The sequence below is a fragment of the Ceratosolen solmsi genome, unplaced genomic scaffold (genome assembly GCF_000503995.2).
Source record: "Ceratosolen solmsi marchali unplaced genomic scaffold, CerSol_1.0 scaffold87, whole genome shotgun sequence".
Lineage (NCBI taxonomy): Eukaryota > Metazoa > Arthropoda > Insecta > Hymenoptera > Agaonidae > Ceratosolen > Ceratosolen solmsi.
In genome coordinates, this window is record NW_011948455.1 from 658,638 (window position 1) to 671,678 (window position 13,041).

The window sequence follows — 13,041 nt, forward strand, 5'->3', positions numbered from 1 at the left end:
AACTTGTTATTGCATAACAGTTTTAGTTGTTTGCAAAGTTGTTGAAATAGTAAAATTCTACAAAGATTGATTTAAATCTCTATAAGTTGTTGAAAAAACATTTTTATCTTAATTATTTATGTCAATAATAAAGAAATCTATCATTAACTTTGAAACCATTTCCAAATGGTTACAACCAAATTCATTTCATAAAAATTCTCGTAAATTAATTGTAATCAAGTGCCATCAAATATGTTGATTATCACCTGTCTCTCATGAAAAACTAAAAAAGCAAATAAAATACAATCTTTAAACTGACTTAATGAAGACTAAATAAATGTGGCTTAATCTTGAATATTCTGTGTTTTATTTGTATAATACTCATATATTTAACTAAATAATTAGAATTGAATGTGGGACAGAATAGGGTAAGTTATCTAAGAATGAACAAGAAGAGTACTAGAAACAACGTTACACTTATATTTCAAGCTTACAAACATCAACATTTTTTATAATTTGTTATTCGACGGCAATTTCAAACAGCAATTTCTAATTATTTAAATTTTATCTCTTATTTAACATATACTTATTATCTCGTCATTTGAACAGATACTTACATATATATAATATGACAGGGAAATAATCTTAAAGATAAGTAGAAAATTTAATTTTTCTTTATCAAAATTTAAATGTAAAATATATATAATACTTCTTTAAATAGAATCACAAACAAATTAATTGAAAATTTTAATATCAATATTAAGTTTATTGAATTCATTGATAATTAATACGATTTAGAAAATTAGTATTTATTGTATATAAATTCGTAATAACAGAATTTCTTATATTAAAACACGTTGCAATATATATATCACATATAAGTATTTTATTCTTTATCATTTCAATGATCAGAGTTTAATTAATGTTAACTTTTCAGTTTTTGATTTTTAAATATTATTGAATGACATGAATCAAATAGTAATTGAAGTGATATACTATTTTTGTTTACATATGCTAATTCATCATCAACAAATAATTTATTTCCGTTAAAAATTATTCGATGTACAAATAAAATTCATGAATCAATTAACTAAATTTATAAATTATAGAACTTTATACAGTAATACGTTACATTAAATTGTATACATATATGTATGCAAATATATTTAATTTACAATTAGATATTTTCATTGTAAATATAAATAATAACATCGAAACTTTAATTAATGTTTAAATTTATAATTATAAATTTAGATTTAATTTTTCTGTATACGTTTAATAACAAAATTAATTTTAACATCGATTTTATCAAATCCATTAACATTTTAGTATAATTTTAGACACTGATGATTTGAATTATTCAAATTTCATCTAGTTTCTATTATTTTAATATTTCACCACTTTTGTATATTATTTTTTGTCAATTTTTTATAAACAAATTGTTACAATGTGATGACTAGTATATAAAAGAAAATACTAATAATGTATATGAAGGGTTATATTTTCTTGTTATAAATTGCTATTTTTTTAGAGACAGGGAATAGACTTTTTCGTATAAATATAAAAGAAATATTTAAAAGTCATTGTATGTTACCTATTATTAGATATTTATTTAAATAAAACTGGTTGTTTAAATTATTATTGAATTAGAATTATTATTTGCAGTTTAAAAATCAAGATTTTTTAGCAGAATGTTAATAATATGAAGCTGAAATTAGCTTGTATTCACTTATATGTTTTTACGAGTAATTGGTTTAAGATTAATATAAAATTAAATTTAAACTAAATATGAAAAAATTCTTATACATTAATTTTTCTTATAGAAATTAACATAATTAATTATATACAAATTTCCCCCTATTTTTTATTAAATTCAAATAGAAAAAGCTAAATTGCCATTATTACTACTTTCATATTTATACTTTATTTAATTTGTGGAATTTAGAAGATTTTCCATTAAATAATCAAAATCAATATTTTTATATCTTTACGTATTTAAGTGCACAGAAATATGACAATTTTTTAATTACTTTATTGTTTTTATATAAATAAAGCATTTTATTATAACTTACAAATTGAAATGTTACAAGGAACGTTTATAGGAAGAAGCACTGCAGTACATGAACCTATTTTCAAAATCGTTTTATTACTTATATACTGTCTTACAAAACTCTAAAGTCAAAGTTAAAATACTCAAATTTTATTATTAAAGAACTAGCATGTTTGCATTATATTATATTTGTACAATGAACTTTGCAATTACTTTTTATTTTGATAATTTTAAAAATTTCATACAAATATTTATTACATAATATAAAATTTTAAATATAGTGTGCCAATATTCTTAATACAAAGTTAAAGTTTACATACAAAGATAAACTTGTTTATTTAGTTATATTTAAACTTAAATAAATTATTCAAATTTATTTATAAAAAATTTATAATATGCATATATTTTTTAATTTATAGAAATCAAAAATTAACATTTTCTTAAGAAAAAGTTTGAATAAAATTAAGTTAATATAAAAAATATTTACTTTGCAATAATTACAATTATATTTTTTAATGAAGTTCTAAATTTTGAATATGAGTTACAGAAGATGGAATACATATTTTATTTTATAGATCAAGGACAATAAATTTTATATACAGTTTTTAATAAGGATTTTATATGATCATTCTTAAAAAAGCTTTATAGAAAATGATTATTAAAATATAATATATATCTATCTATTTAATGTTTTAATTAAATTTATATGAATTCATAAATTTTTAGGTAAAATTGCATAATTAATTATTATACAATAAATTTCTAAATATTTACTTATGCATTGTAAATTTGGTAAAACACTATCATCTCAAATAAAGAAATAAATTGTACATAATCATCATTAAAAATACCTACGATTTTATTTAAATGTTCTCGAACAGGTTTCACTTTAACTATTTTTTTTTTAATAATACTTTAATTAAAGATAAATAAAGATAGTTTTTATAACTTTTCAAAGGAAAGAATTTTCTATTGTACAAACAATATAAAGAAACTGGAATTGATTTTTAATATTCATATCTAATTAAATAATTATGAACGCTAACTATTATTTAAAATTATTAAGAAATTATGTTGATTATTTTAAATTTTGTAAGCTATTTTGCAATATAGCTTTTCGTTTATTAATATATATAAAAAAATATACTTTAGAAAATTTTGACATATTTAACAAGAATAAAAAAATAATTACTTTTTCAGCAAAAAAACTGCTTTAATTTTATCTTGGATTTACTTTAGATATTCAATAGCTTTATTTTACTTTACATTTATACTGTTTAGCTTTGTTTTACGTTAGATTCATATTATTTAGCTTTGTTTTACTTTTCATTTATATTATTTATTCAGATATGTCTGAGAACAATATTTTTTAATATTGCACATCATTACTATTTTACTACTTTTTTTGTAAATGGATTATATATTTTAAAATGTCTTTATTCTATATATTGCTTCTATATATTTGTTTAGGAACATGATTTAACAATAATGACTATATTTCATAATATTTGATATTAAATAAAACTTACTATTTACAAATTAGTAATTTTTGGTTTCATTCAAACATGTTTATAAAAGTTGTCCAAAAAGTATTATATTCTTGAAGAAATCATGTATATTTTCACAAAAAAATTATTCACGATTAATTGTTTCATTTTTCGAAAAAATGAATTTTACCTATTTCTTAAATATACTGATCACTCTTGTTAATTTGAACTTAAAAATTGATAATTTATACAAAATTTCTGGCATTGTAACAATATCATTCTGTAAATAAAATGAAATATAATATAGTACGTCAAATATTAAGTAATTTATACCTCCTTAAAATATAAAATAAATCTTTTGACTAAATAAACTTGCAGATTAAAAATACTTTAAAGTATTAATAAAGAACATAACATATTAAGAATAAGTTTACTTATAAATTATAATAAAAGAACGTCATTTTTCTACTAAGAGTATTAGATTTATGTAGCTATCATACGAAAGGGCTTTGTAGTACGTGCTTTAAAGATATTAATTTAACTATAGATATTTTGAACTACTTTTAAGTAAGTAGTGTAATTTCCACTCACTTACGTTCTAATATACATAGTTATGAAGGAAGAATTCTTAATAGTTAAAACATTTATTTTACGTCTTACAATTATTTAATAAATCAGAGTCGCATCACACATCCACAACAAGCTTTCTTACGATTGTTATAACTCTCTCAAAATACTAATTATATCACTTTTCGATCTCAAATAAAAATAAAACTGCTCTAATTTAATAGATCACCATAAACATGAGTGTTCCTGGAACTTACTATAAAATACATAGGAATTGGATGCTATCAATCATCATCAAATCACCAAAAATACATCTACCTCTATTGAAATATACTCCAACTTTAATTTTTTTACTTAGCTATCGATGAAAGTGGGAGCTCAAAATTGATTAGATAGACGTAAGTATTCATATTCTAAAGTATAATATCTTGAGCTGTTACGTATTTCTAGTATCACTTCTTCTCATTTGCCTTTCTGTTCAAATACGAAGTAACGAATAAGAAACCATTGATTCACGTAAGGCTCGGTGACTGCTGCTGCGAATTGAAGGCTAGCATTGCAACTGGAAAGGTTTTAATGTGTGTCTGCCACTGAGAAGAGAGCTGGAAGAACTTGACACCGTACCATTCCGTGCCGTCGATGCTCACTGCAACGTATTTTCAAATATAAGATTGATCTAGCAAATTAATGTTTTATGTCAGTATTTAACTATATTTTTTAGATTTCTAGATGTAAAATTTTCAAATAATTTCTAATGGATCAAAAGTTAAAATAATTTTATTTATTGAAGTTTGCAGTACTTTGATTAATGACTTATGCAAACTTACTTGTGTATATATCATTATTAAAGTATGAAGTTATTATTCAAAGCATTATAAATTACAATAAATAAAATTATTCAAAATTTTTTTATTAAATTTGATATGCTATTGCATAATAATTATTATTATTACTATTATCTAAAAGTTAATAAAAAAAAATTTGTAATTAATATTTCTATAGTTATTTTAATATTTTCAATTATTAAAATTATTTTTAAAAAAATTTAAACAACGTTTATTTGAAAATATAATAAAGAATAATATTTTTAACTATAAGTTACTTGCATGAGTATATTAATATATTTATGCAATAAATAAGCAGTTAATAGCAGAATATATACAATAGCTAATAGCATTTTTTATACAAATTTGCTTATTAAATGTCAAATAATTTCCTTGAGTGCATTTACAATTTATATTTTTTATTAGCTTGCTAATTCATAAAGTTCTATAAGCAAATTAAAATAATAAATAGTTTTTACCTCTTAGTGGAATGTTTTGAGTCTTTGCTGAACATATTAGACGTGTTACACCATCAACTTGTTGACACTTTGGCTCATTTTCTTTTTCTTTTTCCTTTTTCTTACCCAGTCTCATTACTGAAACAAATGGATATAACAAATAAGTAGAAATGCATGTACTTAATCAGTAATTACTTACATTATTACTTCAATTTTATTTTCAAAATTTTTTTATCAAGCACTACTTTTTAAATATAAATGACAAACTAGAACTTTAAATTATAAATTTTAAAAAAATTATCAAAATCGGATAATAAAATTTAAATTTATTTTCAACTCATCGATTAATGGTTCTCACGCAGTCGTGAGTACTTACTTTTCTGTTTTTTTTCTTTGGTCATATAGAAGATGGAGAGATTCTGTCCAGGAGGCTCTCCAGAGGGTGACAACCTTTGTACGTGCAAGATCTTAAAAGCTTGCCTCAGGGAGCATTTGACCTTCTCACTGGTAGTGGATTTGCCCCAGTAGTCAAGCTGGAGTTCTACGGGCTCCCAGCCTTCCCTTGGCTGACCAACGTTGGGGCTGCTGGGCGGAGTGAGTCTACCCGAAGTTGGTCCCATAGGTAGGGAGCCCGAGGCTGGGAGCGACGGGGGAGAGCTCGAGGTTGTCGCGCCGCCCTCGTCTAGATCAACCGAAGCTGAAGCACTACTCTCGTAGCAGCCAACGCGCACATCATTCACGAATGGTACGAAAATCTGGCTGCTGTCGTCAGTTTCCCTGTTAGGGGAGGCGCCAAAAAACCATTAGTTGATCGAATCTAAGATACTACTCTACTAATAATAATTCAAATATAATGTATCAAAGATAAGGGTAATCGAATATAAGATAATGTTTTATCTCTCGTTTATCTTATAGACATTAACCAGACTTAATTTTTTCTTTTTAAATGTACATCACGATAAAAAATTACAAGTATGTCAAACCACCAATTTCAATTATCGATTGATTTATTTTTATTGCATTTATTGCGATAAATTGCATTTACAAACAAGACCATTTTAATACTTAGTGCTAAATTTTCATTTTGTTTATATAACAAATATTTAAATTAAATATTACTTTACAAATAAAATTATATAGACATGCGCATTCATATATGTATTATTTCATACATTTATTTCAATACTTATTTAATGTTTTGCCAATAGAATTCGTTGGTACATAAACATTTATAAGTAAATGTTGGATAAGTTTACTCGATTAATTTAAACATATGATTTTGTTATTAAAAAAAACAGTTAATACTATATACTTATATTTTTATTTTTTTTTATTTTATTCAAAAATATGTAATAATGTAAATAATAATAAAATTTCCGGTTTCTTCAAAATACTTGTGTACATTTTTTGTATATATGCTTATGTTAATGTATTAATATAATTAAATAAGTTGATTTTCAATGCCCTTAATTATAATACGATTTATATTATTTTATTATTTATAATATGAAAACAATTATAAAAAATTCTCCTAGAAACTTTATGCATTAACTTTATTTAAAAATTATTAAATTGTATATTTATATTATTAGATGTTTCATTATATAGAATACATTACAAGCTGAAACCAAAAATCTAAAAAAAAATTGGTTTAAATTATTGTCCAAAATAACATTGTGCATTGGTTTAAATTATTGTCCAAAATAACAAATGGAGAAGAAATATAAACAGCTGTAAGCAAAGAAAGCATTGACTCTACATTTACCTATAGGTGACCATGGCCTCGGCGATAGGCAAGAGCAGCGTCCATGCGGAAGAGGCTAGATATTCAGCAACTCTGGCCGCGCACTCACCAGCACACGCTCCCTCGCGTTCTAAGAGCTCTCGCCACTCATCACAAAAAAGAAGAGAGTACCTGGCATCCACGGAGGCGAGGTACCAAGCGAGGCTATTAGAGCCGAGAGGTACAACGAAAAAGCGCAAATAACTCTGCCAGTCGGGCGACTTGAAACTCAAAAGGTCAACGTAGTGGCGCAGCACCGTATTTACGAAACCATCGCCACCGGCCGTCACCACCTTAATCGGCGTTGGTGGCTTCGCTGAACTATTGCAACTAAATAAATAATAAGGCTTTTTACATTTCTCTCTCTTTTTTACCATTGTTATCATAGTCGAATATGTATACCTGTCGATCAAGTAATTATTTTGAAATAAGTAATGTACTCCTAGTGAATAGATTTTAACATTAATTATATCATGGTTAAGTCAATATTATTGAACATTTAATTGTAATAAACATTTGTGTTTTTGATTTTACTTTTATAGGGATAATATTTAATTAAAACAATATTCATTTGAAAACTCAAGATAACTTTATTTTTCATCAATAAAATTTATATGAATCTATTGAATGCAATAAAAAGTTGATGATTATTATTTGCATGAGATGATATTGGATTTCTTAAACAATATTTTCACAAACAACATTTTACCCATAAAAATGTTAAGTAATATACGATACTAAAACATGCCCGTAATCTATTATATAATTATACTAACATACATAAATATCTGAGTATGCATCCTAATAATAACTTTATCTATATGCTATTAATAACAATATCTGAACTTACAATTTTTGTATTCGGGCAATGAGACACGTGAAGGTTGCGCGTACATCAGCGGGTGAAGCTGCAGTCAGGACGCGAATATTTCTATCTTGGAGATTAGCAGCAAGTATTGCACCACCTGGATCTGAGAGAGAAACCAATGCAATGGAATCCGGCAAAGTGTCATCCGGGAGAACACGGCTCAACTGCTCCACTAGTAACTTCCTCGGCTAAACATCAACGTCAATAAATCATTTTGAACGATTCAATATTTAAGATACTTTTTTTATATTTCTTTATATTTGAACAAGTTTAAGAAATTAGGTACTCTGATAAGTTTACCTTTTTTAATTCGATAATTCAAATTATAAATTATAACTGGGTATATACTGAGAAATAAATAAAGCTTGAATACATTTATTTAGAAAATCCATTTGCAATTGACTTTATATATACTTATAGTATATTATAGTACTTTTACAGTTTTCATATATACTTTATAGTACTTAAAGTACTTTTACAGTTAGTAATTTTTTAATCTTTATTTTTCAAAAGAAGGATGCTATCCATTCCTTAACAAATATATTCGAAAACATGTTATTTGATTCTGTTGATTTAAAAAAATTAAACTTTTAAAAATTATTTGAATATTTCATTCATAGTTAGTAATTCAATAAAAAAATATTGTTATTTGATCATTTTTAGTTACCAAAATTAGATTAGATTCTTTATTCTGTTTAATATATATGCTTCAACAAACATTTAGATTATTTAAATACATTATTATATTATAATAAATGTTCAAAATTATTAATACCTTTATGAACCTGCCGTTAATAACAAATCATAGTTTTGAAAAAATTCGTATAATTTTTTTAATAAGAATAAAAACATGAAATATATATTTTATGAATTTTATGAATCTTCCCTTACTATTTTCTAGATAGAAAGAATTTAATTTATAAACAGAATTCCATAAATTTATATTTATATGATGGAACACTTATATAATCAATATTTATTCTATTGTAAATATTATTTATGATAAATATTATATTGCTTGATATTATCACCATCTATGACAAACTCAGGTAAATTAAAAAATCTACATTTAATATTATTGAAATAATTAGGACAAAGTTCAGAGGAACGGTAAAAAAGTATGTTATAACTCAAAGTTTTTCATAAATAAACGAAGGGAACAGTAGAAAGGCTGCATAATAATCATTCTCACTTCGGAGTTGTTGAGATCATTGAGAAGGGGCTTGAGATTAAGGTCGACACTGAGACTGTGCTTTTTGGCCTTGTTACTGCCAGGCCCACCCCGGTCTCTTGTAAACAACCTGCTCTTCCTGTCTCCAACTTCGTTCTTTTCCTTATTCCCCTGCTGATGGTCGTTTAGAAGTTTCGGTGGCGAACCTGCAAGTGCGTGGTTCGGCGGATCGTTGGCCTCATGATCCGTCCAGTTCTCTGGATGAGAGTCGCTATCGGCACGACGCGAGCTGTCATCACTTTGCCTATCGACACCTCGCTCTGAAACAGCCCAGTCACGTTATCTAATGTTATATCATTTTCCTTTGATGATTTGACTCTTTAATAGGTATGTATAATAGCTTTCATAGAAATTTCTAGTCGAAACACAAGATAAATTAAAGGGAAAGGCAAAACTTACCATTTTTTGATTGTTTTAGATTTATTCTACAAGTCGAAGAAAAAAATTAACTCGCTCGTAGCAATATTTTCTAGTTTCGTGACTAGAATTTACCGCAATTATAATGAACACTGCTTACATTATATATATTTGTTATTAACGATTATAAAAATATTCTCGATGAACAGTTTTTGATATCTAAAAATTACTTTAAATTTAATAATTTAGTTAATTTCTATGATTTATCTATATATTTATATATTACCTATATATTTTATAATATTCTCATGATTTAAGTCGATATTAAAAAATTATTTTGATTATCATAACCAACAGTTTAATTTTTTTTTACAAATAAATTCATGTGTTAGTGTAAAATTTTGTAATTAGAAACGACAATTTTCTAAATTAATGAAACTAAATAAACTGTCGGAAACAATTAAAAAATAAAATTAATGAAAAAAAAATATTGACCACTGAAACCTATTTCTCAAAAACAAATAAAAATATTATATATGTAACAAATAAAATTACAAATATAGACAATGCAATATTTTCTATTTACCTATGAGTCGGTCTTCCAGTTATGTTTGTTCTTAAAACGGAGTTTTATAAAAATTTTTAATTTAGTATTTTCGCAGAGTAAATATATTCAAATATAAATATGAAAATAAAATGTTTTTAAAATGAATGTGTATTTAATTTTAATATACTACATAGATTATATACATTTTATTCGTTTTTATAATTGATTTAATTAACTCATCATCAGAATCGGTTAGTTAAGTGAATGTTTGGTATAGTTTAATATCCTAATTTATAAATAAAATTTAGAAGAATCAATTAATGGTGTCATAAGATGCTGAACAAAAATAAACATGACGTGAAGTAAATTTTTTAATAAAAGAACAAAATTAACAATTTCATAGAATATTGTAAGATAGCAATATCTACTTGAATATTTTATGCATTTTAATAAATATAAAATTTAATCCATTTTTTGCGATTTATTTAATCACTGACTTTGTAGCTTTGACGAACGTATATTGAAAACCCGCTTTTTCGCTATATGATAATAATTGAGATAATAAATGTAGAAGTTATATTTAATTTATGTGCCGAACTTTCCACTTTCCAATTAATAATTTTCAAAAGAAAATTTACAGGGAAATGCCAAAAGCCATTGAACTGCTCTTACAAAAGCCTGTTAATAATTAGTGTTCGTAAATATACTTGTTCATGTTATGCGATGAATGCCTCGAGCGATAACGCAAGCTATTTCCGGGTCGGTACGTATTCTGACATTAAAAATGATCACATATCAGTACTGTCTTTTCTTTTATTCCATGCTTGTAGGATTTAATAGAACAGTTTTTTCACTGATCAAAAAATGACCTTTAATCAAAAGAGCTACCTCTATTTTCTGAATGTGTGCTCCGTCATAATCGGTCTCAACGACTCAATTTTAAGTTTTATATTCTTACTATTGCTATTCTTTTGATTAACGCTTAACCAATATGAGGTCTATCAAAATAGGTGAAATATATTGTCATAACAATTATAATATAATAAACTGTAAGCTGTAATTAATTTGAACAAGGGAAAATAATTTTGTTCAGCATGAGGAAAATGCATTTATTTTTTATATTAAATTATATGAATCTATATCGAAATAAAATTGTAATAATACATTTTAGTGAATTTCCATTTTTTCATCAACGCTATTGTTTTTATTTTATATAAATAATTTCTCTTTTTTAGAGTTTCATAATTATGTTTCTGTTGTTACAGTTAAATTAAGTTTAATATTTACTATTTTTTCTAAAAATTCTGAAAATTTTCTTCAATTATAATGGGTTGAATAATCTTTGTTTGTAAAAGGAAAGTCATTATAATTAGAGAATTTCAGTGCACAGTACTAAAATATTAATTATAGTTAAATAAATTTTTAATTTGATACATTTATTTGTATCAAATTTTTATTTTCTTTGTTAAACATAAATATTCAATAATTGAATTATATTTATGACTATTTAATGAATGTTAATTATAGGAATAAATTAAAAGTATAATAAATTAAATACTTTGTATGCAACTTATGTTAAAAGAAATTATTTGAATAAATAATTAAAAAACAATAGATAATATTTGTTACATTAATTTTAAATTAATTTAATTCAATTTAATTTGAAAATAATAATAAAATATATTCTACAATTTTATTTGCATATAATTACTATTTAAAATTATTCAAACAAAAATATATATAAATATATGTAAATAAAAGGAATATCCGAATTATATAAAAGAATTTGATAATCGTCAGATTATAATAATTACACTACATCATTTTATAATCGTCAGATTCCAAAAAATATATTATTAGAGAAGTTCAAACTTTTTATTTACATGATATTGTAAAAAATGTATTAAATTTATAAATTATTACTAAAGTAAAATAGTTTTCGATAGAAAAATTAGCAAAATAATAATATAAACACATCATAAAATTTAATTGATGATTTTCTATTTCATTAGACTGTAATAATTTTAGCATTTATTTGTAATATATTAATGATAATATAAAATATTTAATACAATTAATTGAATGGTGTATTTAAAAACTTATTTTAAATAGTTTTTGATAATTCTTATTTAAAAACATATTATAACAATTTAATATTTGGTTGTTTTAAATATTACAAATTGATAATGTGATTGGTTGTGGAATGCAATAGTTATATTTAATGAAAATGTTTGCATCTACTGTTAATTTCTGTGAATATATAAAAGTGAATTAAGTAATTAAACACATCTAGTAAAACTAATAATTCTTTTTTTTTATATTCTTTAATGAACACTTGGCTGATTTAGTAAAATAAAATCTTATTATGATAAAAATACATTGCATTAAACTTTTATTACACTCGTAAAACTTACTTCATGAATGTAAATATGCTTGGTTGGACTGAAATCACAAAGAAAAGTTCGATTATATATATAGCATTAAATTAGAAGAACAAATAAACCAATCTCTTAAAAAACGTATTAGCTTGAAAGACCTCTCTTCAATCACGTACTTGGACTAACTGCTTGCTGTCGAATAAAAAAGAAGTACAGGAATTAAATAATAACAAAAGAAAGGTGCACAATTAATTGAGAGAATAATTAGGTCGATCAAAACTTGTTATGTATGCCTTCCAATCTATGACCGATCGTTTAGTTAAAGTTATATGCATCCTTCCATTGTCCCATGACTACATACCTGAGGTAGTGTATCCGATCCGGGATCTTTCTTTAGATTGTCCAGATAATGGCTGAGAGAGAGGCATCAACACGTTGTTTCCAGGCTCCTCGATGTTTACTACTATCGAATCGTACCATGCAACAATGCAAAGTCAACCTACCATTTCTTA

The 13,041-nt window shown here is 24.4% G+C and overlaps 1 protein-coding gene across 1 annotated transcript in view; it reads right to left on the reverse strand.

Annotated features, from left to right (window-relative positions):
• Nucleotides 1-4,449: 4,449 nt before the first annotated feature.
• Nucleotides 4,450-13,041, reverse strand: part of KrT95D (phosphofurin acidic cluster sorting protein KrT95D) — a 28,655-nt gene continuing 20,063 nt past the window's right edge. The window contains exons 6-12 of the mRNA XM_011505304.1: nucleotides 12,891-12,992; nucleotides 9,209-9,507; nucleotides 7,999-8,204; nucleotides 7,131-7,478; nucleotides 5,742-6,142; nucleotides 5,387-5,503; nucleotides 4,450-4,729 (exon numbers count right to left, since the gene is read on the reverse strand). Of these exons, the coding sequence (XP_011503606.1) occupies nucleotides 4,596-4,729; nucleotides 5,387-5,503; nucleotides 5,742-6,142; nucleotides 7,131-7,478; nucleotides 7,999-8,204; nucleotides 9,209-9,507; nucleotides 12,891-12,992 (1,607 nt within the window). The 3' untranslated portion in view covers nucleotides 4,450-4,595. The remainder of the gene's footprint in view (nucleotides 4,730-5,386; nucleotides 5,504-5,741; nucleotides 6,143-7,130; nucleotides 7,479-7,998; nucleotides 8,205-9,208; nucleotides 9,508-12,890; nucleotides 12,993-13,041) is intronic.